This window comes from Rhinopithecus roxellana, chromosome 1 (assembly GCF_007565055.1).
Source record: "Rhinopithecus roxellana isolate Shanxi Qingling chromosome 1, ASM756505v1, whole genome shotgun sequence".
Classification (NCBI taxonomy): domain Eukaryota; kingdom Metazoa; phylum Chordata; class Mammalia; order Primates; family Cercopithecidae; genus Rhinopithecus; species Rhinopithecus roxellana.
In genome coordinates, this window is record NC_044549.1 from 96,452,799 (window position 1) to 96,480,269 (window position 27,471).

A 27,471-nucleotide genomic window follows, 5' to 3' on the forward strand; every position below is an offset into this window, starting at 1 on the left:
TTTGCTCTTGTTTAGTTCCTTGAGGTGTGACCTTAGATTGTCTATTTGTGTGCTTTTATATTTTTTGATGTAGCCATTTAAGGCTATAAACTTTTCTCTTAGCACCACTTTTGCTGTATCCCAGAGATTTTGATAGGTTGTGTCACTATTATTGTTCAGTTCAAATAATTTTTAATTTCCATCTTGATTTTACTGTTGACCCAATGATCATTCAAGAGCAGGTTATTTAATTTCCATGTATTTGCATGGTTTTGAAGATTCCTTTTGGAGTTGATTTCTAATTTTTTTTCATTGTGATCTGAGAGAGTACTTGATATACTTTCAATTTTCTTAAATTTGTTGAGACTTGTTTTGTTGTCTATCGTATGGTCTATCTTGGAGAAGGTTCCATGTGTTGATGAATAGAATGTATATTCTGCAGTTGTTGGGTAGAATGTTCTGTAAATATCTGCTAAGTCCATTTTTTCTAGGGTATAATTTAAGTTCATTGTTTCTTTGCTGACTTTCTGTCTTGATGACCTATCTAGTGCTGTCAGTGGAGTATTGAATCCCCCCATTATTATTGTGTTGCTGTCTGTCTCATTTCTTAGGTCTAGTAGTAATTGTTTTATAGATTTGGGAGCTCCAGTGTTAGGTGCATGTATATTTAGGATTGTGATATTTTCCTGTTGAACAAGTCCTTTTTATCATTATATAATGACCCTCTTTGTCTTTTTTAACTGCTGTTGCTTTAAAGTTTGTTTTGTCTGACATAAAAAAAAGCTACTCCTGCTCACTTTTGTGTCCATTCACATGGAATATCTTTCTCCATCCCTTTACCTTAAGTTTATGTGAGTCTTTATGTTAGGTGAGTCTCTTGAAGACAGGAGATACTTGGTTGATGAATTCTTTTCCATTCTGCCGTTCTGTATCTTTTAAGTGGAGCATTTAGGTCATTTACTTTCAATGTTATTATTGAGATGTAAGGTACTGTTCTGTTCATCATGCTATTTGTTGCCAAAATACTTTTTTTCTTTTACATTGTGTTGTTTTAAAGGTCCTGTCAGACTTATGTTTTAAGGAGGTTCTATTTTGGTGTGTCTTGAGGAATTTGTTTCAAGACTTAGAGCTGCTTTTAGTAGTTCTGGTAATATTGGCTTGGTAATGGCATATTCTCTCAGCATTTGTTTGTTTGAAAAAGACTGTATCTTTACTTCATTTATAAAGCTTAGTTTCACCAGATACAAAACTCTTGGTTGATAATCATTTTGTCTAAGGAGCCTAAAGATAGAACCCCAATCCCTTCGAGCTTGTAGGGTTTCTGCTGAGAAATCTGCTGTTAATCTGATAGGTTTTCCTGTATAGGTTACCTGGTGCTTTTGCCTCCACAGCTTTTAAAATTATTTACTTCATCTTGACTTTAGATAACCTGATGACTGTGTGACTAGGTGATGATCTTTTTGTGATGAGTGTTCCCAGGTGTTCTTTCAACTTCTTGTATTTGGATGTGTAGTTCTCTAGCAAGGTCAAGGAAATTTTCCTCAATTATTCCCTCAAATATGTTTTCCAAACTTTTAGATTTCTCTTCTTCCTCAGGAACACCAATTATTCTTAGATTTGGTCATTTAACATAATCCCAAATTTCTTGGAGGCTTTGTTTGTTAAATTCTTTTTTCTTTGTCTCTGTTGAATTGGGTTAATTTGAAAGCCTTGTCTTCAAGCTCTGAAGTTCTTTCTTCTACTTGTTCGATTCTATTACTGAGACTTTCTATTGAATTTTGCATTTTTCTAAATGTCTCCTTCATTTCCAGAAGTTGTGATTGTTTTTTATTAATGCTCATTAGATATGAATTCTAAATTTCTTTTCAAAGAATCAATATGTCAGTATGTTCACTTCTTTGCCTTCTACTTTTAAACTTAACTTCCTCATAAAGCAACCCTTTTTGATTACCTGCTCCACCCTGACTCATTCCAATTGCCTGCTACCTGCTGTGCCCTAACTCATTCTCCACCCTGCATGACCAATTTTTCCAGCCAGACCACTCACCCCATCACTCTCTTTAAATTAGCCAGTTGGCATTAGTTTAGCCTGTGTGGTCTAACCCTAACCAATAGGGGAACGACACAGCAGCAGGGGCCACATGCATTAGGGATAAGAACCCTTTCCTCTCCCTTGTCCAAGTATGCGCTCATCATTGCTCCATCCGTAAGGGTGCACCCTTCTATAGAAGTACCTTGCCTTGCTGAGAATTAAAAAGAAAATTTTATATTCAAGTGCTATTTCTTTTGAGGCACAGAAACTTTATTTATAACACTCTCTATTCCTCTGGAGATTTTTTCATCCATATCCTATGATATTTAAACAATTTCTTTGAGTTTATATTCACCTTTTTCTGGTACTTCCTTGAGTAGCTTAATAATTGACCTTTTGAATTCTTATTCTGGCAATTCAGAGATTTCTTCTCAGTTTAGATCCATTGCTGGTGAGCTAGTGTGATCTTTTGGGGGTGTTAAAGAACCTTGTTCTGTCATATTACCAGAATTGTTTTTCTGGTTCCTTCTCATTTGGGTAGACTCTGTCTGAGGGAAGATCTGGGGCTCAAGGGCTGCTGTTCAGATTCTTTCATCCCACAGGGTGCTCCCTGGATGTGAGTACTCAGAGAAGAGGCTTCCTGAGAGCCAAGCTAGATTGAGATACAACAATCTAGCTGCCCAGTGGAGCTACCAGGCTCTGGTATGGTACTGGGGAGTCTCTGCAAAGAGTCCTGTGATGTGATCCATATTCAGGTCTCTCAGCCTTGTATACCAGCACCTGCTCCAGTGGAGGTAGCAGGAGAGTGAAGTGGACTCTGTGAGGGTCCTTTGTTGTGTTGTTGCTTATTGGTTGGTCTCTAGCTAGGAGGTGGTGCTTTCAGCTGCAGTATTATAGGGAGGATACAAGCTTGTCCTAAGGTCACCTGGATAAGTTTCTCAGGCAGTGGGTGGGGCTGTAGGGCTACCAAGAGATTATGTCCTTTGTCTTCAGCTACCAGGGCAGGTAGAGAAAGTCCATCAGGTGGGGATAGGGATAGGCTTGTCTGAGCTCAGACTCTCCTTGGGCAGGGCTTGCTGTGGCTGCTGCGGGGGATGGAGGTGTGGTTCTCAGGCTAATGGAGTTAGTTCCCAGGGGGATTATGGCTGCCTCTGCTGTGTCATGCAGGTCACCAGGGAAGTGGGGGAAAGTCAGCAGTTACAGGCCTCACCCAGCTCCCATGCAGCCTGAAAGGCCGGTCTCACTCATACCCCTCTAATAGCACTGAGTTTATTTCCAGACAGGAGGTGAGCAGAGCTGAGGACTCGCCCCAGGCCCCAGGCTACCCAACTGGGAAAACGAGCGGGCTTTCAGGTTTTGCACCTCTCTGCCCGCTGCAACTTCCGTGCTTTGTCTGCTCTCGTGGTTCACCCTCTTTGCCAGATTCTGTCCAGGAAACTTCACATTCAGTCGAAACTGTTACAAAGTTCAGTTGGAAGTTTCCTTCTCCCTGTGGTCTTTCCCCAATTCCACTGGCAGCCCTCCAGTGGACCCCTGTGAGACAAAGTCAGAAATGGATTTCCCAGGGGCTGAAAGTGCTCACAGGCACTCTCCTGCTGCTTCCTCTACTCCCGTATTTCCCTCAGCTCTCTAAGTTCACCTTAACTCCAGGTAAGATCAACTTCTTCTCCAGTGATCTGTGCCTTCAGGTTCCCAAGTAGGAATGTGTGTTTGGGGGTAGATGACCCCCTTTTCACACTTTTGGACACTCACAATTTTTTGGCTGTCTCTCAGAGCCTGCAGCAGCAATCCACTTCCTTCAAAGGGTCTGTGTATTCCCTTGGCTTTCCTGGTATGTTCCTGCAGTAGCTCTTGGAGCAAAAGTTCACGATGTGAGTTTCCACATGTTGCTCTGTCTGTCCAAGTGGGAGCTGCAAGTTAGTCCTGGCTTCTATTCTCCATTTTCTTTCTAATTCCAACTTTCGTAATTTTAAAAAACAGTAAAAATGACTTTTAAAAAGCTTAAATGAGATAAATAGCATTTATGGAAAGTAATCTGAAAGTTGTACAGTTACCTATATCGTTTTATAGATAATTCTAGAATAAGGCCTCTAGAATAAAACCTGTTTTGAGATTGGCTCAAAGCATCCAGTGTTAGAGTTTCTGTACTACATTATTTAGACATCTTGAGAAATTGCTTCCCTTGAGGCAAATGTCAATGCTATGCCATTGTTTATACTGAAGATCTCATTTTTGGAAGCCCTGTGAAACATATTTAGTGTTGAGATGGCCACATATGTTATTCTTGACCTTACAGTGCCTTCTTTGTGAGAACCCACAGGAACAGCTTCTCCCAGATCTCAAGTAGTAGGAGGATTGTGCTTCTCTGAAGTATCTGGTCTGTATTTTACTTACTAAATGTCATGAATCCTTTAACTAGTCTGCTGCTGCTTTCATTGTATTTCCTACTTTAAAGCTCAGAACTGAGATATAGTCTTATTTTTTCAACTGCTTTCCCCTTTGCCCTGTTTTTACATCTACTCTTGGGGGGTCTTGTTTTTAAGTGTTTTTTTTTTTTTTTTTTGTAAATACCCTTAAAACTGCTTCATTGTAAGTTACAGAATGGCTGGACGAATAAATAGGTAGACAGATGAGATAATTGATGTGTTTGTAATTTGACTTTTTTTAAACTTTTAAGTTCTATCTTCTGGTACCCTATAAAATAAGATTAAGTCTATTTCTACAAGTTAACACTTTAAATATTTAAAGATAATTATTCCCCTTGTTTGTCTCTTCTTCAGGTTAAAAATCAGAAATGTTTATATCAAGGCTGGGTGCGGTTGCTCATGTCTGTAATCCCAGCACTTTGGGAGGCCATGGCGGGCGGATCACTTGAGGTCAGGAGTTTGAAACCAGCCTGGCCAACATGACAAAATCCCATCTCTACTAAAATTATAAAAATTAGCTGGGTATGATGGCAGGCGCCTGTAATCCCAGTTACTCAGGAGGCTGAGGCAGGAGGATCACTTGAACCTGGGAGGCAGAGGTTGCAGTGAGCCGAGATCACACCGCTGCACTCCAGCCTGGGCGACAGAGCGAGACTCTGCCTCAAAGAAGTTAAAAAAAAAAAAAAAAAAAAAAAAAAGCCTTTATATCAGACTCCAGTTCCATGTCTGACAAGGGTTTCAATGTCCATTGTGCCAATTCATTTACCCTCATTACCGAACTTGCCCTCCTCTATCTGCCTTAACCTTTATTCTCCCAGCTCTGTTCCTATAGCCCTGATGTCCATTCTCCATCTAGTAAATCTAGAGACCAGAGATTTACTTAGGCAGACAGACTGCATACTCCACAGCCCGACTCTAAACCACTATGTAGATGAAGTTCTTGTTTGTTTATTTTATTTTTATTTTTTTGACAGAGTCTCCTTCTGTTGCCCAGGCTGGAGTGCAGGAGCATGACCATAGCTCACTGCTGCCTCGAGCTCCTGGGCTCAGGTGATCCTCCCACCTCATCCTCCTGAATAGTTAGGACTACAGGTGTGTATCATCACACTCAGCTAATTTTTTAATTTTTCATAGAGATGGGGGTCTCACTTTGTTGCCCAGGCTGGTCTTGAACTCCTAGGCTTAAGCAGTCCTTGCCTTGCCCTTCCAAAGTGCTGGGATTACAGGCATGAACCACCACACTCAGCCTATATGAAGTCTTAACATTCATATTCTACCACAAAAATTAAACAGAACCTTAATTTAAGAATGTGCTATTTTTGTCCTTACTCTGATATTAGCTACCACTGGGTATTTAGTGATATTATGTTAGGCTCTATGGTTCTCATTTTTATGCTGAACATACAAATCCCCTGATGTTTCTTTTTTTAAATATTGGAAAAGATTTACCAGCTATTTTAAAGAAATGATTTTCAATTTTTAAAGTTAACTGAGCCAGACTGGGAAGGAGGCACACTTGGTACTAATGGCCCATTCGCCAAATGAAATGGAAAAATGAAACAGACAAACAAAAAAACCAAATCAGTATCTGAGTAGTTTTTTGTCAAATATTTCAGATTGTATCCATTTTACCCACTAAACATTTCTATATGCCTACAAATAATTTTGAGTCATTATTATGGATCCCCAGCACAGCTCCTAAGGTGTTTTTAATAGTGGTTTCTTTAAACAGCAAATGACAGCCACCATGCCTGTAATCTCAGCACTTTAGGAGGCTGCGGTAGGCAGATTGCTTGAGCTCAGGAGTTTGAGACTTCAGCCTGGGCAACATGGTGAAACCCTGTCTCTACAAAAAATACAAAAATTAGCTGGATGTGGTGGCACATGTCTACAGTCCCAGCTACTTGGGAGGCTGAGGTGGGAGGATCACTTGAGCCCTGGGGTTGGGGGGCGGGGGTCGAGGCTGCAGTGAGCCTTGATTGTGCTACTCCACTCCAGCCTAGGTAAAAGAGTGAGACCCTCAGAAAGAAAGAAAAAAAAAAGATATTCTGCAAGGTTAAATTAATTGTGTGTTGAGACATTGAGTGGTTGAGAACAGCAGCTCTGGAGTAAAACAGGCTGGATCAGCTTCCTGGATCTTCTACCTGTCAGCCGTGTGACTTCGGGCACATTACTCAATCCCCTGGGGCCCTACTTTTCTTATCTGTAAAATGGGGTTAATAATCCTCACTTCCTCCTGCTGTGAATTTTAAGTGAAATAATACACGTAAAATGCCTAGCACAGTGCCTGGCATATGTCAGCATTCAGTTAATTATAGTTATTTTTGTTATAGTCATCATGATAGAAATGAAAAGTGTCACCCTCACAGCAAATGTTAAGCTTATATCTAAAGTTGGGTGAATGCCTATATTTTATTTATCGGAAGAAAGGCTAACATGTAAATGCTACCAAATGTTAAATCAGAGCAAGCTAGAATTAATGATATTTAACTTATCAAAGTGAATTGCCAGAGTTCAAACTCAGTAACTATACATTTCAGGAATTCATTAATGAAATTACTAATTATAACTGATTACAGATGTTTACTAAAATAGGTAGCCATAAAAATCTTAGGAGTACTGCAAAGCATAATTGGGAACCTGTAGAAACTCTAACATTCCTCAAGAGACTGATGAAAACAGCTGAAGAAAAGGCAAACGCTGTGGAAGACCTGGCAGGTATCAGAGAGCACCCACAATCACTGAAAGAACCAGAGGAACAAATAAGTGGTGAAACACCCATAGAAATCTTATGAGCACTCCAAAGCACGAAACAGAACCAGCGGAAACTCTTTAAGAATTCTCATGAAAATGCCAGGACCCTTAAAATAAAACCAAAACCCACAGAAGACTGGCAGCTATCAGAGAGCTCTGGTAAACAACAAAAGAACTAGAGAAACAAATAAATGTTGATGATGTCAACAGAAAGTTTAGGAACACTTCAAAGCACAAACCCAGGAGACTGCTGGGGATGACTGGGGAAAATGCAATCAGGAAGAAAACCCGACAGGCATCAAAGGGCTTATGAAAATGCCAAAGCAGACAGTACAGTTAGAGAGTGAAAGCAACAAGAACCCCAGATCTGCCAAGTGGAAATGGTGAAACCTCACAGGGAGCAAGAGATTGTTTAGGATATCTAAAGAAAAGCCAGAAGTGGCGGAAGACCCAACAGAAACCAAGGACCTTGGGAAAACTCCACAGCCAATTGCCGACCCAGAGGACAATCAACAAGAAACTTGGGACAGTGTCCAGGGCTCAGTGCAAATCGGCTGGACTTCCTACAACAATCAAGAAATTTCTGAGAACTTCTGTAAAAAAGATTGAACCCGTAGAAGACCTGACAGGCACCAATAGACCAAAACTCCTAAAGAAATAAAGGCCGGTGCAGTTGTTGACGTCTGTAATCCCAGCACTTTGGGAGGCCAAGGTTGGAGGATCACTTGAGTACAGGAGTTTGAGACTAGCCTGAGCAACATAGCAAGACACACACACACACACACACACACACACACACACACACACACACACAAACACAAATAATAAAAATAAATAAATAAATAAATAAATAAATAGTTTCAAATAGCTAGAAGGAGGATACTGAATGTCCCCAACACAAAGAAATGATAAATGTTTGAGATGATGGATCTGCTGATTACCCTGGTCTGGTCACTATACATTATAGGTATCAGAACATCACTATGTATCTCACAAATATGTACAATTACTATATGTCAACTAAAACATGTAAAAAAAGGAAAAGATGAAAACAGTCACTTGAACTTAGCATGTTTTCAAGAAACATTTGTAAAAGGAATAAAAGTAAAATAAAGCCCAGTTGGATTCTGTTTCCACTAGGAAAAAAAAAAAGGAGGAAACAAGGAGAATATTTTTTCTTTCTTTCTTGAGAGAGAGTCTCCCTCTGTCGCCCAGGCTAGAGTGCACTGGTGTCGGTTCACTGTAACCTCTGCTTTCTGGGTTCGAGGGATTCTCGTGCCTCATCATCCTGAGTACCTGGGATTACAGGCATGCATCATTACACTGGCTAATTTTTGTATTTTTAGTAGAGATGGGGGTTTCACCATGTTGCCCAGGCTGGTCTCGAACTCCTGGCCTCAAGGCCAGGTCTCGAACCACCTGCCTTGGCCTCCAAAAGTGCTGGTAACACAGATGTGAGACACTGCGCCTGACCAAGATTTGACAAGTGTCAAGAACCTCATGACAACTCTTTTGTGGAGATGTGAATCGGCAGAAAATTTTACAGGCATCAAGATACTTTTGAAAATTTCTAAGGTATATCTAGTAGAAGATCTGGCAGACATTCCAATGCTTATAGAAACTTAGAAATTCCAAATTCTAAAAACTTGCTTATAGGAAACCCTTAGTACACATTCAACTATATTAGACAGAACTAGAAAAACAGTTGGCTAAAACACCTATAATAAAAAATACGAAAAATACTACTCAATGGCCGGGTGCAGTGGCTCATGCCTGTAAGCCTACCACTTTGGGAGACTGAGGTAGGAGGATCACTTGAGGTCAGGAGTTTGAGACCAGACTGGCCAACATGGAGAAACCCCATCTCTACTAAAAATACAAAAATTTGCCGGGCATGGTGGCATGTACCTGTAATCCTGGCTCCTTGTGTGGCTGAGGCAGGAGAATTGCTTGAACCTGGGAGGTAGAAGTTGCAGTGAGCCGAGATCACACCACTGCACTCCAGCTTGTGAGACTCTGTCTGGAAAAAAAAAAAATACTACTCAAGAAAGCCAAGCACTAGAAAAAAATATACACAACATACAGAGATTTTATGTTCTATTCTTATGTTCTATTTAGAGTTCAAATTTGATTGTACAAGTGTTCAATCAAAAGAAAATGTGGAAGACCATACAAAGACTATAGCCCTTTTTTAAGGTTAGTCAACTGACCATGAAGCCCTCCTCAAAGCGTTAACAAGAATTCTGGACAGATATACAGCTACAATTAAGCACTAATCAGGCTGCACTTTGGCCCACTTCCTTGTAATCAAAAGTCAGGGTGGCACTAGATACTAATTATTTGCATCCCCATTCTTCCCATAAATAGGATTTCTGACCTTTGAATGATAAAACTCTTGTTTAAGAATTGCTTCAACAGATCCTGAATTCCAAAAGTACAGCTGAGACAACCAGTTTGAAGACCACCACAGAGGAACCAAATAAGCATGAGAATACTGATGCTGTCCCATGACCACATCTTTGTACTCTGACCAATCCATGAGCTCAACACTTTGGCCCACGCCAAAACCAAAATCCTCAGGGAGACAGATTTGAGGTTTTCTCTCATCTCCTCTTCTATTTGGTGGCCCTATGATTAAACCTCTTTCTCTGCTGCAACCAGATGTCTCTGCATGCTAACTTCCTTGTGCATCAGGCAATGAACCTATTATAATTACAATCATACAGAACTTTTTAAAACACCAAAAGAAAACACTGACCCAAGCAAGAGTTATCAGTAACTTATTGAAACCATCAAGAAAAAAGAACAGTGCAGTTGAAGACTTATTGGAATGAAAACACTTATGACAGAACCCAAACGAAAACATCGTTTGGAATTATATAATGGATTTGAAGAAATGTTTGATCCAGTGAACAAAAATAAGAATCGACCAGGAGATCTGTCAAGAAAACTTCTTTTGTAATCCTGGTTAATATGAATCTAAAACGAATGCTTCTGAAACTGGAGACATGGTCAAAGAACATGCAAGATTGAGTTGTCAAAGAACCAGATCTACCCTAAAAAATAAAGATTTTCAAGAATCTAAAACCTTTGCCTAGCCAAACAGATATGTGCAAAGAGAAATTAATATAAAGGAATATAATCTTTTTTTTTTTTTTTTTTTTTTTGAGGTGGAGTCTTGCTCTGTCACACAGGTTGGAAGGCAATGGCGCAATCTCCACTCACTGCAACCTTCACCTCCTAACTTCAGGTGATACACCTGCCTCAACCTCCCAAAGTGCTTCGATTACAGGTGTGAGCCACCATGCCTGGCCATAAGCTTAATTTTCAAAAAAGTTGAGTCAGGGAATGTCCCCGTGTCCTAGACCCAAATACAGAACTGATATAAACTGCAAGAGTCTCAGTTGCTGACATCAACAGAAAAGATTCAAATAAATAAAGTTTAAAAGAATATTGTGAAGATGCCTGGCATGGTGGCTCACACCTGTAATCCCAGCACCTTGGGAGGCCATGGCAGATCACTTGAGGTCAGGAGTTCAAGACCAGCCTGGCCAGCATGGTGAAACCCCATCTCTATTAAAAATACAAATATTAGCCAGGTGTGGTGGTATATGCTTGTAGTCCCAGCTACTCAGGAGGCTGAGGCAGGAGAATCACTTGAACCCAGAAGGCGGAGGTTGCAGTGAGCCGAGATAGCGCCACTGCACTCCAGCCTGGGCAACAGAGCAAGACTGTTTCAAAAAACAAAAAAAGAATATTGGGAAGTGTTTCCAAGAGAAAAACTCAGAAGACGGAGCTATGAAACAAAAGACAGTGAGTGTAACATAGCGAGGGGTTAGGGGGCGGTGCGGAGGGGGTTAATGGGATGGGAGAAGGTAAAACTGGTATAAATCTTCAGGCATCTGATGGTTTGGCTAGTTTAACAGGGATTATACATGTGGAAAAGAATGATAAACCAATGAAGAATTCGCAAACAAAAATTTAAATCTACAAATGGAAAAAAGCTATTTGTAAGACCTAGAAAAATAATCAAAATTAATTTTTATCCTGTGGTATCTTTGGTCAATAAAGAGGAAAAACTTCACACAAACCAAAATGAAACAGGAGTAACCTGGAAGGTTCTAATCCTCTGTCTGATGAAACTAAGATAGGCAACAAAGAGGCAGAAAATAAAACTATTTCTCATTCTTCAGATAAGGTCCTAATGCAATGGGGATTAGATGCATTATAACTTCAAGATCATATTTGCAAGCAGGAATAAAATAAATGTAAAGGTAGAGATATTTTCTAGTCTACCTAGTAAAACAGAGATACCATATGCAGAGGAAGTTTAAGAGGAGCCCATGAAAAAAATCCGTAAGAATGTTATAAAAGGTACAGCAATCAATTGTAAATCGAGTTACCTTTGAGGTCCAGAGACTCAAGTGAGGTCTTTTCTACACAGACAGAGGATAAGATCTTTTAACTAGTACAACAAATAGAATGTCTGCGAGCAAGGATAGGAAGAAAACAGGTGATCATTACTCACAAAAAGTGACACACACACAGGATACCACAAGGATGCCTGTGAGAAAAAAATCCAGTAGAAAGATGTAGTAGTCTATGAAGAAAGAATATGCTTGAGGTTTGGAAGCCAAAATAAGATCCCTGTCATTACTAAAATGCAAGGGTCTAATTATTTGTCCTAATATAGCAGAGAACACATCTTTGGGGAAAGATGGGGAGAAAAGTGCTGATAATCCCTCTAGGAAAATCCAGGTGAGAAAGCAGAAGATAAAGAGGTAGTAGGTACATCTGGATCTATTACATTTGAGATTTAGAACAATCCTAGCTGGACACATGAAAAGATTTGATTGTCCGGCATCACACAGAAAAGCTCCACAGATAATAACAAATAAAAAAAGTTTACAGTCTTTCAGTAGATAAAGAGGAAAAACCACACCTGCGTCAACATGGAAAAGCTACAGAAGTCAGATGCAAAGAGAAAACAAAGGAAGCACTTTGGAAAATACCATTTTACTAAAAGAAGAAATTGTGCAAAAGGTGAAGCCATAACCAGAGAGAGAAGAAAGCACAGCAGAATAACACGGAGTTCTAAGAGATGTGTTTCTGAGGAAACATCTACTGAAAATCTAAAGCAGGATAAGAACAATCACACAAAAAGGAAATAAGAACAGCAAGATATCAGACAAGACACTCAGCTAAGAAGCTGAAGAGGAGATAAAAATAATACTGTCTGGTTTGGTGACAAACATAAGTATCTCCACCATCGTGTAATTTTTGCCATAAAATTAATAAAAGTGGGCTGGGTGTGGTGGCTTATGCCTGCAATCCCAGCATTTTCAAAGGCCGAGGCGGGAGGATTTCTTGAGCCCACGAATTTGAGACCAGCCTGGGCAGCATAGTGAGACCTTGTCTCAACGAAAAAAGTTAAAAATTAGCCAGGCATGGTTGTGCACTCCTGTACCCAGTTACCAGGAGGCTGAGAAGAGAGGATCACTTGAGCCTGGGAGGTTGAGGCTGCAGTGAGCTGTGATCACACCACTGCACTCCAGTGTGGGTGACAGAACAAGATATTGTCTCAAAAAAATAAATAAATTTAAAAAGTGAGTTATGTAAATAAAAATGAATAAATAATAAAATTAGGTTCTACATGTAATTAAGTATGACAAAAGTATTGGTTTTACTTGATATTTGGTTATTTTTACAGGCAAAATTTTACAAAGGAATACTGTAACTTTTCTGGTATTACCCATGTGGAAGAAAGAATGGCTTAATTGTTTGCCATTAGCTGTTGCTGATTCATTTCTTGGTTGACAAAATACCTTTCCTTAGTCTACCAGTTATTAGCCTTTCATCAATGCATGAAAAGAGAATGAAAAAGTAAATCATAAACTACTGAGGTCAGATATGAACTTGCCAAATATTCTATTATAGATCAGTTTAGGAAACTTACACTTTTGAAGAGATGGTTAATACTTGTTGCTCAAAGTAAAACTCAACATACATCATTATTTCTCTCAAGCTGAAAACCCAAATTAATTACAATTCATAAAATTTTTAATAAAAGTCAGATCAGAATATTGTATAAATCTAGACATCATATTCATGTTTATATGAGTTTCAGCTTTGAATTGTTTCCTTTATTAATTCCACTTGAGAGAAACTGTATACAAAAAGTACAACATTAAGGTACTTAGCATATTGCCTTTCAAATTGTTAACTGAGTCCATTTCCTTAATATTCCCTCTGGCCTTTACAATTGAATCTTGTTGTCCTTATAGAGTACATTTCATGCCCTTTGACATAACTGCCAATGCCATTTTCCATGGTTGAAGCACACTCACGTTTGCAGAATGTGGCAATTAATGACCTCTTAAAACTATCATTCTATCTCAAGAAGACATTTTCCCCTTGGTTATGATATTGAACACCCATAACAAATTGCTTCTAAGCAACTGATGATTACACACACACACACACACACACACACACACACACACACACTACCGTCATCCCTAGGTATCCAAAGAGATTGGTTTTAGGACCCCCTGCAAAGGTCAAAATCAACTCCCTGATATAAAATCATGTAGTATTTGCATATAACCTATGTGTATCCTCCCATATACTTTTCATCTCCTCTAGATGACTTATAACACTTAATACAATATAAATGTTATATAGTTGTTATAATGTATTGTTTAATTTGCATTTTTAAAAGCTGTATTTCTTAAAAATATTTTCAAAAAATTAAAAAAAAAATATTTTCTACCTGCAGTTGGTTGCATCTGCAGATGCAGAACCCACAGATACAGGAGAGCCAACTGTATATATACAATATAGATATTTACATATCTAACACCTAAATTTAGAAAATCAATCATTTTTTTTTTGCATTCCAGATGGATTACAATATGCAGGACCATTATTCCCCTACTCAAGAGAAGTCAGTGAAAATAAAATGTGCTTAAAATGTTTTAGTATTCGAATTACTTTGTAACTGAAAACCAGGAGCAAATGTTCACTTAGTACTGGAAAACACTGCACGCCCAGGTGGGTTAAGATATATATGCCACAGGCTGGGCATGGTGGCTCACTTCTATAATCCCAGAACTTTGGGAGAACAAGGCAGGCAGATCACTTGAGCCCAGGAGAATGAGACTAACCTGGGCAACATGGCAAAACCCCATCTCTACAAAAAAATACAAAAATTAGCTGGGTGTGGTGGTGTGCACCTATAGTCCCAGCCACGCAGGAGGCTGAGGCAAGAGGATCCCTTGAGCCCAGAAGGTCAAGGCTGCAGTGAGTGATGATCATGCCACTGCACTTCAGCCTGGGCAACAAAGTGAGCTCTTCTCTCAAAAAAAAAAAAAAAAAAAAAAAAGAAGATATATATACCATAAAAATTAGTGTTCCATATTAATTCCATTAATATTTCATGCCATAAGTTAATAGTATATTATTCTACATATAGTTAAAGAACACAATGGTCTATCCTCCACTTTTACTACGGAATATTAAAAAGAAGTAAAATCATTTATTTGTGAGTTTGTTTTTTAGGTAACAGGATAACCAGTTTCTATATTAATAAACACATGCAATTATATATAATAGGTTCTGTCTATATAATAAATAATTTCCAAGTGAAATCTATAAAACTTAACACCCAGATACTGCCCTGCTTTAAAAATGTTTCTATCCAGGCAATCCAGCGTTATGAACACACAGGTTCTGTGTGTGTTAATTTGGTCTGTTATATGTGTATGTATTACCATGAGACATGTTCATTTATCATTAATAAAATACTATTTTAAAGACTTTTTTCCACAAAATTATGCCTGAACAAAATTGTCCTTGGTAAATCAATGGATTGCAAGAAAAAAAAACCCCACAGTACAGTCAAACTCATTTCTATTGAACTGAGGGATGTGAATAAAAGCTTTTGGGTTGGGCAGGTAAAAAACAAGTGAAAACTTGTCATTTTAAAATTCAGTAGAACCTCATTGTGTGATTGGTATCAAGTGTAATTACCACTTTATAGACATTCTAGATTTTAGGGAGAGAAATGTTCCATAGTTGATAAAAGAGAAATATACTTGATCCATATTGTAAGTATTTTTCATAGGATTTTGTTGAATTTCTTTAAGATGTTATGGTAACAACATATAGACTGCTTCATATACTGGCACAGGTATTATTTGGATATTTAGGTTGATGTTGCAGATACAGGTAACATTTGTGAAATGTGTAAAACAGTGTAACTTCAAAGAATAAGCTATTTTTAAAAATACGGCAACTTTCCAGTTTGAATGGTAAGTAATATTGATAGCCACTTATAACAAAAATATATGGTATTTGAGTAATATTAATATGTGATTATCTATATAATGTAATTAAATTTTGTACCATTCTCAACTGATATAGCCTCAACTCCTGATACTTTTGTCAATTCGCAGCTCAAATTGCTTTAAATGACAAATAGACATATTTCATATTTTGATACACTACCATATAGCCATGCATCTGATAAAATTTGCACAGAGAAAAGATACACTTCAAATGATTTTTCTTTAGTCCAAGGTCATTAGTTTTTAGAAGTTTAAAGTAAATCATCCTCTTTTATTACAATCCAGACATTTAAAAATTTCTCAGAACTGTCAGACTTTTTCAACCAGCCTTTAGAAGTTTAATCAAATAATTTTCTTCTAATACAAGTCAGATATTTTAAGATTTTTCAGGAGTGGCAGACTTCTTCAATCAGAAGAACAATGTTCTAAAAACATGTATGAGATCCATGTGTGTAATCATTCTTGATATAACAACATTCACCTTTTCCCAAGCAGAGAAACCTTTTGTATTTCCTTCTCCTTTCAGGAGAATGACAAACTGTATTAACACTATTATAAACAATGTGTATATAGTACATAGACAATATGCATATGTACATTACACACAATGTATTAAAATACGTTATATTATCTTTTACTTTTAAAGGGCATGTCACAGAACAGGAAACTGATACAATGACACTTGTTTCTTAAAAGAAGCTGACTGAATCCTTCTGTAGCACATTACCACACAATTAATGGCTTTAAACAAAGTTACAAGTCACAAGTTCTTATGTTTTGGATCATGTTGTGGAACGTATTCCAAATGAAAAATGGAGGAGAAAGTGCACAACATCATATGCTTCATGGTATGGCATATACATGTCAATTAGTTTTACATATAATTATGTGATGAATGATACAATTAAGAGCTATACTACATAATGCATACAGTTATTATTATAAAAAGTTATATATTATGCCACAGTACTAAAAATAAAATATATTCTTCTCAAATAGTGAAAATAAGATATCCTTCATGTTTTTTAGGTCACATATGCTTCCTCGTTTGACCATACCTCTGTTTTTCTTTTTTAATGGAATAATTTCATGAATTATTAAACAATAATGACAGAGTATGGGCAATTTCCTGACCATTAATGGCCTACAAAAAGTGATAAGATGATTACCTTGTCATGAATTTGCTGAAATACCCTCCTGTTGCATTCAATGCATGGTAAAAATATCAGAATAAAAGACAAATAAATATACCTTCTCAGTTATTGAACAATCAAAAGTCCAGCCGAATGGATACACATGGTTGTTGTGCCCTGAGTAGGTACAGTAACTAACCTTGTATCACAGGTGTCCCCCATAGCCCACTCCCCGCACTCCACCTAATTGTAAAACACTAGTTGTGACTATTTGCTCGATCAGGAAGACACTGAGGGATTTTTTGGGGGTTTGCCGCACGGGAGCGATTCCATTATACCCAAGTGGCGCTCTCCCACACCCACGTGCAGCAGTCCCCGGTCGCGGCTGGTCCTCAACGGCTCCTCGCCCTCTGCCCGCCCTGGGAGACCGTGACCTGTCCAGGTGGCAGGTAGGGAAAGGAGAGGAACTGCACTCATTTCTCCTCAGCTCTAAAGAAGACCGCCCTTCTCTCGATGCACCAAAGGGCTTACGTGTTCTCTTTGACTCGGGAAGCAGGCACTTACGAGTGAACCACAATACGAGGCAAGGCAGAGGGCGGGGACGTCCTTCGAAGGTGCGCTCGAGGGTCGCCTGCTGCAGCCGCACCCGCCACACGTGCCCCACGTTTCTTTGAACTGAATGAAACGCAGAGAAACATAAGATCCCGGGAGAACGCGAGGGAGACGAGTGACCCCAACCCGGTTGCGGGGTGCCAAGCAGTTAGGCCAGGGTGCCAGATAAGGTCTGAGGCAGTTGGCGGCGGCACCCCGGCCGTTGCGTGCCACCCGTAGCCCCCAGCCCTGCACCAGCCGCCGATCCCCGAGCGCTCAGATAAGGGGGAAGCGGCCCTCGCCGCCGTCGGGCTCCGCGGCGATCCCGCCTCGCGGGCGGCCGAGCACTGACACTGGCAGCACGACCTCCCCGGGGCTGAGCTGCTGCAGCCGCATGGACTCCTCGTAGGTGGGCAGATACTTGACCTCCTCGTAGCTGGGCAGCTGCAGGAAGACCGGCGACACTACACGCAGCTCGTGCTCTGAGGCGCAGGAGGGGTCCGAGCGCCGGCCGCCTCCCCGGCCCCGGCCGCCGCCGCCACTGTCCAGCAGTGAGTCCTGCGAGCCGGCTGCCGCCTCGTCGCGTAGCAGAGCGGGCGAGTCGTCGTCGTCGTCGGGCGGCACCGCGCCCCTCAGCGATCCGGCCCCCCCGGGAGGCCCGGGCCGCTGTCCCGGGCGCGCCTGGCCGCGCGGGTACCTGCGTGGACTGGGGCAGATGATGCGCTGCAGGAAATAGCCGATGGCGAAGAGCACCAGCAGGATGAGCAGCCCGGAGAGCTTGCGGACGAACCAGCCCACGTTGTCCAGGAAGGCGTGCAGCGGTAGCTTGCAGCAGCGTACCGCCGTGGCGTTGGTCGCGTCGCAGCAGCGCTCCCGCTCGCCGCACGCCAGCTCCGCGCAGCCCCCGCCGCCCCGCGAGGGCGCCACCAGCGCCAGCGCCAGCAGTAGCAGCAGCGGCAGCAGAGGCGGCGGTGCTGGAGCCACCGACAGGCCCTCGGCCGTGACCCCAGGTCCCCACATGGCCCGCACAGACCTCTGCTAACGTCCGGGACGGGAGGCTGGGGAGTCCGTCCGCCCGCGCGTCCGTCGGCCCCTCCCCGGCGCTCCGCTCGGGTCCCGCGCGCGCCGCCTCCCGCGCCTCAGCTACCTGCGGCCGGAGCAGTCTTCACTTGGCCACGCTTGGGCGGGAGGAGGAGCCCGCGGCGCGCCTAGGCTGCGGGAGGCGGCTGCTACTCGCGGCTGCTGCCGGAGCTTCTGACCTTAACCTCGCGCGCCCAACCGCCTGGGCCGGGTGCAAGGCGTCCAGAGCCTCCCTAAATGGCAGAGGCAGCCCGCGCGGGGCTGCCGTGGGCATCTTGGCCCCCGCTGCCCGCGTTTTTCCTCCCCCGCCTTGTCGCTCCCTGGGACTAGAAGGGTTAACGCTCTGCTCTCAGCCCGGGAGCCCCTTGATCTTGATTAATTCAGCCTTCGCGCTTAGGCCCGCCAGACGGGCGGGGGGCTCTCGCCTGCGTGGGTGTCTCCGTTTTAAGTGATTGGATTTCCCCAGGAATGTTATTTAAATTGACTTGCGACTGGGATTCGCTTACCATCTTTCTTGTGATCTTCCAATTAAAAATAGATGATGACCGTTAATGGCCAGTCAGTCCCCTCTGCTGTCCCAGAGTTTGGGGTGGGGGGCGGGGACCGGCGGATAATTCTGCTTGCAGGCAGGTCCAGGGAACTGGGAACTCGCGATTCCCAGGAAACCTCCAGAACAGGTAGAGAATTTCTCATAGAGGGGCAGGTCAGGGCACCACAGAGGTAGCCCCAGAGGGACAGGGAAGCACTCTGTCAAGGTGACCTTAGTTAATCAAGGAGAAATGAGGGAAGCGTATTTTCCCAGTGGCTCATCCGACAAGCCCCACTGAGTCCGAAGCACAGAGCAAAAATTTGGGTTGCGGGGGTGAAAGGAGGCCCCCCCCCCCCCTTGAGCATAAATAACATATCCGTGAAATGTCTAAGGAGGTTGCAAGTGATTGGCAACGTTCTTGAGCATTGATTTGCGCCCAAAGGGTCTATTTCAAGATTATTATTGTTCTCAAAGTTTGACTTTAAAGGAAGTTTGTGCTCCCACTCAGCATGGAACAGCGTTTACCTTGCCTTGGTGTCACCATTCTCTGGGGAAGCCCGTTAGCGCACACAGCACACATAAAGGGTGGCAGTTTCCGCGGTCCCTGACTGGCAGGCACATCTACATGGTGCAGTTAGGCTCTACCCCCATGGTGGATAGAGCCACACCACGGGGAAGCCAGGAGATTGCCACTTTTATTAAGGCAGACTGCAGTAGACAATCATTCCCTCACCCCTTAAACACGAGGACCCCTTGAAGAGAAACCAAAGGGAAAATTCCATAGTCACGGAGAGGAAAAAAAAAAGTAAAAGCAAAAGAAAAATACACAGACAAGATTCAACCGTGGATCAGATAAAAGCAAAGATTTCTCCCTGAGTAAGTCATCGTGTATCTCTGTAACAAAGTGATGATGGAACAAGAAGGTTGGCAATGGTGGTTTGATTGAGACAGGTCATCTCTCAGCCTAAATGAAACATTTTAAATATATGTGCTGCTGTGAACACCTTACTTTGCCTCACACTCCAAAATGATCCTTTCTACTCAAGAGAAGCTTCTAAGTGTTAGACAAGATATAATACATAAAGCTTGCTTGAGCACAGGTCCCTTTTTTGCAAGCTCTTCAAAAGCCACATTTCTCTGTTATGATCTCTTTGTAGGGAGGCATATTACCTATTTTGCAAAGGCATATTACCTGTTTTGCAATGGATTTCAAATTGTAAAATAATGGGATGAAAATGATTCATTTTAATACAGTGATTTATTTTATTTAATTTTTTTTTTTAAGACAGAGTCTTAGACTCTGTCACTTGGGCTTGAGTGCAGTGGCACAGTCTCAGCTCACTGCAACCTCTGCCTCCTGGGTTCAAGTGATTCTCCTGCCTCAGCCTCCTGAGCAGCTGGGATTACAGGCGTGCACCACCACACCTGGCAACTTTTTGTATTTTCATTAGAGACAGGTTTTTGCCATGTTGGCCAGGCTGGTTTTGAACTCCTGACCTCAAGTGTCCATTTGCTTCAGCCTCCTAAAGTGCTGGGAATACAGGCGTGAGTCACCACACCTGGCCAGAAAATTGTATTCTTTCATTCACCCATTCTTTTGCTAAATTTACATTGAACATTTTCTATGTTTAGGGAACTCTGCTAGATGCTTGTTGTAACAGAAAAATACTGACTCCTCCCCAGCATGGAGTAAACCCAGGCCTGCACTCCCAGCTTCAACTAAATGGAGTAAAGGAGAGATTGCACAGAAGGCAACAAATGGCAGTTTCCTCTTCTATCATGACTTGTTCTTACTTTCCCAAAGGAAAAATAAAATTAATGAATTTCAAACAATTTCAGGAATGAAGGCAGTTCATAGCTTGAGATGGGCCTTGAATATGAAATGGAAAAAATATAAACCCTCTTTGGGTTTTGATTATCTGAGTTTTTGGGATTTCTACCAGTAGTAGCAAGAGCAGTGGCAAAAGTAAAGGGGGTTATATGGCTGATGATACATTAGAGAAAGTCCCCTGCTTATTATTATTTTGAAATTACTAGGAGCATTTAAATGGTTTTATTTCTATCTACCTTTCAATAGTTAGAATTTGCAGAATATTAGATAGGACATAGTAGAAGAACAACATAGATTATACATAGCATCATCCATTAAAGACCTTCTATAGAAACTGGCACCTCTTTATTTCTTCTCTGATCTCTCAGTTTCACTTAATTCATTTCTATTTGCAATGTAACTTATTGTGTACAATCTTTCAAAGGAAAGAATAGAAACCTTATAACTTTAAAAGCCCCAGGAAAGACACAATCTTCATTACTCAGCATTCTTATTATTTTCTTCAGATTCAACACACAAATAAATGTGGTAGATTGAGCTGCCCGAAAGTCAGATTCAAGCCACTTAGTGAGGAAGACAGAATTTAATGGTATGTTTCAGAGAATTACCACAGTGCAAAAATTAAAACCTCATTTTGTCAAAAAAAGTTGCACAAAATGTGTTAAGTGAGAACAAGAGAGAGTGAGAGGAAAAAACCCAACACGTGGTGGGAGGAGACTCACCTTTTTCCAAAAAGTATGGTCTTGATAAAGATTAAGAACTTAAACTTCGTTACCATACTGTAGAGCTTGAATGATAGTTTTTGAACATTTTCTCTTCCTGATTTATTTGCATTCACACCAAAGAATGCCAAATTAGCCAGACTTTTCAACTTTTTAGAACAGAAGAAGGTAAACAGAGCACAGCAAAACTGGCTGCTATTTTACCTGTGTCTCTGGGAGCTGTCTTGATAGCTTGAGAAAGACTTAGTGGCTCCATCATGCAACCTTCTGTTCTTAACACATGACACAGGCCCAGAAGGAAGTTTTTCTCTGATGTCTGCTGACTGTGGTTTGTGTCTTCAAGCCTGAGAAGTGATGGCTCTGCCCTTTTCATGGCCCTTCTTTGAAACGTCTAGGCATGGGTAGTTGGGACCTTGTAAACTGTCTAGTCCTTAAGGATTCCTTCTTCAGGATGTGCAATACCTGAATACTACCTTAGTACTAAATTATTATAATTGATTTCTTAACCTCCTCATTGTATGATTTCCCTCCACTTGCACATGTCTTCCCTGAGCAACAGTAAATTAAGAGTTTTATTATAAATAGCATATGTTTGCATGAATATACCTACCTAGAAATGATGTAAGATCTGAGATAATCTGCTTTGGAGCTCTTTCCAGATCGTATTTCTTTCATCACTCATTCAATGAATATTTAACGAGGGCCCACTTTGAGCTAGGCATTCTGCTCCACTTTGAGGATACTGTGAAATCAAACCGTTCTTTGTCCTCAGGGAGCTTATTAGGGGAGGGGGAAAAGAGCAACAGTCAAACAGTCAAAATAATGAACTGATCATTCCAATGATCAATGCACACACTGGAGGAGTGCAGGATGCTCTGAGTTTTTGCACTGGACATGATCTGGATTGGGTTAGGGCAGTGGTGTTGGCTGGAAAGACGTCCGTAAGAAAGACCTCCTTAAAAAGGTTAACAAGGGGAAGCAGAAAGGGGTCCTCTGGGCAGAGAAATCATCATGGACACGAGTCTCTGAGGTAAGAAGACACTTCACATGTCATCTCTTATGATTGAGGCAAAACTTGTATAATTTCTATACCAACAATTTTGACTCTGCTCCTAGATTAGCTTTATGTAGAGTCAAGCCGCCTCTGCTGCCATCCAACTTTAAACCGAACCTGATTCTCTGCAGTGGTCTCACAGGCTGTATGGTTGTACTTATCTGTGTATTTGGTCCTGCCCGGTTTCCCCTTGGAGACCAGGAAAGTTCTAGTGACATTTCTTGTTCTTTCCACCTCCACATCCCTGACTCGGAGTGGAGTTCAGATTTCCCCTTTCAACTTTATGAGCTGGTAGCTGGCTGACAAAAGTCTTCTGCAAGCCAAATGCTTGAAGTAGGAGAAAAATCCACGTGGAATGCTTTGTATCTTTTGTCCAAATTAGGAGCAAAAGGAAAGATCTTTCTCGCAAGCTTGAAGTTAGAAACAAAAGGTTGAGTAATTCCAGGCCTTTATAAAAATAATATCTACGTTTATATTCGGCCTTTTAGCTTTTCAGAGAACTTCCATATGCATTGTTTTTTTTCCTCCTTACTACATTTCTGTGAGATAGGTTGAAGTTATTATTATCCCTTTTTACCAATGAAGATAGGCTAAAACAGCGAAATCAAAGGGCAAATTAGTGGTGGTGCTAACACTGGAATCCAAGGCTTATTACTCCAAATCTAGTTAAAAACAGTGGGCTGGCATCTTACTCCCTTACTGATTTCAGCTGGACAGTCCAAAAGGATCACTGTGGCGGGAGTCACCTGATTTCCCTTTGACAACTCCTGATGCATCATGAGGCTAATTCTAAGGAAAATAACTGGGAGTTAACCTGGACTGTATTCTGGACCACAAATACAAAATTCTTCTGAGGAAATAAAACTTTTATTTCTGCCATTTTGTGGCCACTTTTGGTAAACCGTTAATAATGGTCTAGGTGATAATGTGACAGGCCAGCTATTTTTGTATGCATTTCTGCAAACAAAAAATAAATTTCCCTCCTTCATTACATTTGATATTTACCCATGAACTATGTTATCTAATGCTCATCAATATAAAATAAGAAATGCTTGGCAAAATAAGGACGTATTGAGTTCTAAAACACAAATATGCAGTATTATTTGTCAATAATTTAAACTTCTATATTTAAATTCTTGCTTTATAACAATTATCAGTTAATTTCTTGTGGCAACCTTGTAGAAGAGATTGATAACTTTCACATTATTGCTGATGACATAAAAACTAAACCATCAATGTTATGAGAAATATTTAGTGAGGCCATGAAGATCTGAAATTAGAATTCCAGTTATGTCAGCTGAATGAATTTCTTTCTCACTCATTCTTTTTAAAAATGGTCAGATTTTTCAAATTAGAATATATTTGTTAGTGCGCTGTTGTACCAGCCAAACACTTGCATTGGCAGAAAAATCACATAGCATGAAATTATTTAATAAGATGAATAATTTTTTAAGGTGAAACATTTTTATGCTCCATTATTTTAATCTGAAACTAGTAATGTACTCTTTGTCTCCCTTTCATTACAAAGAAAAATTGCTCGCCAATAGTTCTTTCTGAATATGTTCTGTAAACCTGGATGGAGTGGGAGATGACCATTCCTGCTCACCAGACCAGACTTTATACTTATAGGGCAACAGGCTAATGGCATTGACTCTGAGCTTGCTGTTAGTCCCTGGGCAGCAGGGCTGTGGTCCATCTACCCAGCATCCTGCTTCAAACATTGAATGAAATGGGATAACCATCTTCCAAGACACATGCCTTAAAAGCTTTTGAATATACCCTAAATATCCAAATTCTGCTTAACAATTTTCATTGTAGATTTATCTAACTATGAATTTCAAAGGGCCCTTTGGGGTATAATCCTAGTCTTTACTTTCACCTTTCTTTCCTACTATCTTCCTTTCTGCACCCTTCGCTTCAATAAATGACTTCTTGATATGGCTGCTTAAGATGCCTGCTTTAGAGATGTTCTCCCTTCTCATTTGCTGTGCCCTCCACCAGGAATTATCTTTTCCCGTCTCTGTTGGTCAAAACTACGCAAAATACAGCTCCAGTGACAGCTCCTCTCCAACATCTACCATCTACTGTTTGTGGCAATTCTCTTTTTTAAAATTTTATTTCAATGGAGATGTAGTCTCACTGTGTAGTCCAGGAGGGTCTCAAACTCCTGAGCTCAAGTGATCCTTCCACCTTGGCCTCCCAAAGTGCTGAGATAACAGGCATGAGCCACCTTGCCTGGCCGCAAATCTCATTTACTACCTTGTATTTCAGGTAGTTATGTACACATCTTGGCCTTAGGACGTTTAGAAATAAGCTTATGGTGGTAGGCTTTGTGTGTGTGTCTCTGCAGCACACTGGCTTTCTGTCTCTTTGAATACTAGATGTTGGTAGGCTCTCTTAAAGGGTTCACCTGGACCTGTGTTGCCTTCTACCCATTGCTATGTTGTTATTTGGGTGCAATGTCTCACTGTCTGCCTGGGTTCCCTTAGAAATTCGTAACACAGCGCTCTCAAATGTTTCTGTAAGCACATTTCCTGAGCCCTTACTTGCTGTTAGAATGTTCTTCTTACCTCCCGCAGCAAGATTTATCTCGCTGAACTCAAGTCACAAGACATGCAACGTTCACCATTCTGTCTAACAGGCATCACTTACATGTATGGGACTCAGCAGGGACAAAATGAATGCAGCACACCTGTGGAAGAGCTTACAGGATTCCAGAATACCATAGCCACATCATCCAGGAGCCTCTACCAACTTATACATACTAGATGCTGAATATACTTTGTAGAATTAATTTACCTAAGTTTATGAATATATTTATGTTTTCAATATATACTCCTTTTTTGAGTAACAATTCCATGGTTTTGCTACTTGCTGGATCAATCATTTTACTTATGTATTCTTTCAAGCATAAAGAGGATTTCCCCCTTGTTATAGTGACTTGGGATTTAGAGAACTGGCCTTTAATTTACCCTGATTTGCCTTCTGAGGTCCATATGTTCCAGCTACTTGAAGAATGTCTACCTTTTTTTTTTTTGACAGGGTCTCACTCTGTTGCCCAGGCTGGAATGCAATGGTGCGATCTCTGCTCACTGCAACCTCTACCTCCTGGGCTCAGGCAACCCTCCCACCTCAGCCTCCTGAGTAGCTGGGACTGTAGGCACGTGCCACCACATCCTGTTATTTATTTATTTTTTTTTGTAAAGACAGGGTTTCACCATGTTGCCCAGCTTGTCTGTTCCTGAGCTCAAGCAATCCACCCATTTTGGCCTCCCAAATTGCTGGGATTATAGGAGTGAACCATTTCGCCTGGCCAGAATTTCCACTTTTGTAGTGTTAGTGTGTGAGCCAGTATTGGATGTTTTTGCTTTTGGATTTCGTTCTCAACCTTTTACAGCTCTGCCCTGTATCACAGGAGGGCTGATCCCTGGAGGGTGCATTTCCCTGTTGGTGAAATTCTGGCAGAGTTCAGTCAGTGGGAGATTGGAAGGCAGATAAAGGGTGAAGCCAGGGTGGGGACACTGGCAGCTCCTCCACGGTTCCTATTGAGGCCTGCTGTGGCTCCAGCTGCTGTCAGTCAACTCCCCTGCCTCCCCAGGCTCCCATAAGATGGCCTCCTCCTTCCTACTATTACCAGTCTCCAGGCTGCCTCACCATTTTCTGGGAGATTCTTAGTACTTCCTGCATAAACAGTTTCTTATATGAAATTTCTGTCTGTTTAAAAATTCAGAATGGGTCATTTTCCTGGTTGGACCCTTGATTGGTGCAGTTTGCCTGAACCACTTTCACCAGCGTTAGCATGCAAAGATAACAAATTATGTGATTCCGCTGATCCTACTGATTGAGCAGAGTAGTGTTAATCCCCTCTAAAGCTTAAGACTGGTCCCTTTTCTCCCAACCATTGATGTGGAAAGGTGACTCTAACTGCTGGTGACGGTAATCTGTGTTAGTACCAGCCATGTGATCTTGGACAATTAATCACTGGATCTGCGTTTTCTTGTCTGTGAAATAAAGGGTATAATAATTCCTACCTGCCATTGTGAGGATTAAATGAATGAATACTTATAAAGTGCTTAGAACATTGGCACATAGTGAGCTATGTGTAAGTGTTATCTATAATTGTTATTTAACCACAATGAGTGCATTATCTTTTCTTGCCTGCTAGTTTGATTATGAAAATGGTGAAGTAAAAGCTAATTTTTCTTAGGGTTATCATGACTTAATTAGATTTGTAACTTGTCTTCGTGAGTCAGCCAAAGACAAATGGAACCTATTAACTTCGTAAAATTTGATATTTGGCTCTCAGCTTTATCATTGGCAATATTGTAAGAGTTAACCACACGAAGTTATTATTGCATTTGTGGAAAATGGTGGGAGGCATTATGTCTGCTATGAAATTCTCCCTTTTGAATGATTTCTTTTAGAAATTCAGGCCAAAAAAGGCATGTTTTCTTTAGAGACATGTTAAAGCTTTCTTCTTTTTCATCACAGTAATTTTGTAAATGGTCTTGAATCCCTCTTTGCTTTGGTTGCCAGGGAGCTCAGAACTAAATTTAAAGTTTGGTTTTAATATCTGGGCTGGTTCCTCCTTTTTTTTTTTTTTTTTTTTTTTTACATTTATGTCTCTACTGTCATATGGCCTTAGTTTTCTAATTGAAAATTTAGTTTTTGTTTGATTCCCTCTTTAGATTTTGCCATTTATATTCATGTTGTAAGTTATGGCACAATTCTTTGTGGAACAAGATGTAGTAGAAATAAATAACACTAAATTTGTAGAGTTTTTAGAATGTGTTGTGAGTTTTCCATCAATATGTTATTCTGTGTCACCAAATTCCTTTTGGAATATATAGTCATTTCCTGCATAATGATTTTCAGAGAGCTAGGGACTGCATATATGATGGTGGTCCCATAAGATTATAACACAATATTTTTACTGTATCTTTTCTGTATTTAGATAGCTACAAATTTTCAAATTTAGGTACCCTACTAATA

The 27,471-nt window shown here is 40.8% G+C and overlaps 1 protein-coding gene across 1 annotated transcript; it reads right to left on the reverse strand.

The window, feature by feature from the left end:
* Positions 1 to 15,745: 15,745 nt before the first annotated feature.
* Positions 15,746 to 18,283, reverse strand: C1H3orf80 (chromosome 1 C3orf80 homolog). The gene has a single exon (XM_010366708.2). The coding sequence runs from the start codon at positions 18,281 to 18,283 to the stop codon at positions 17,540 to 17,542; it is 744 nt and encodes a 247-aa protein (XP_010365010.1). The 3' UTR covers positions 15,746 to 17,539.
* Positions 18,284 to 27,471: the final 9,188 nt, after the last annotated feature.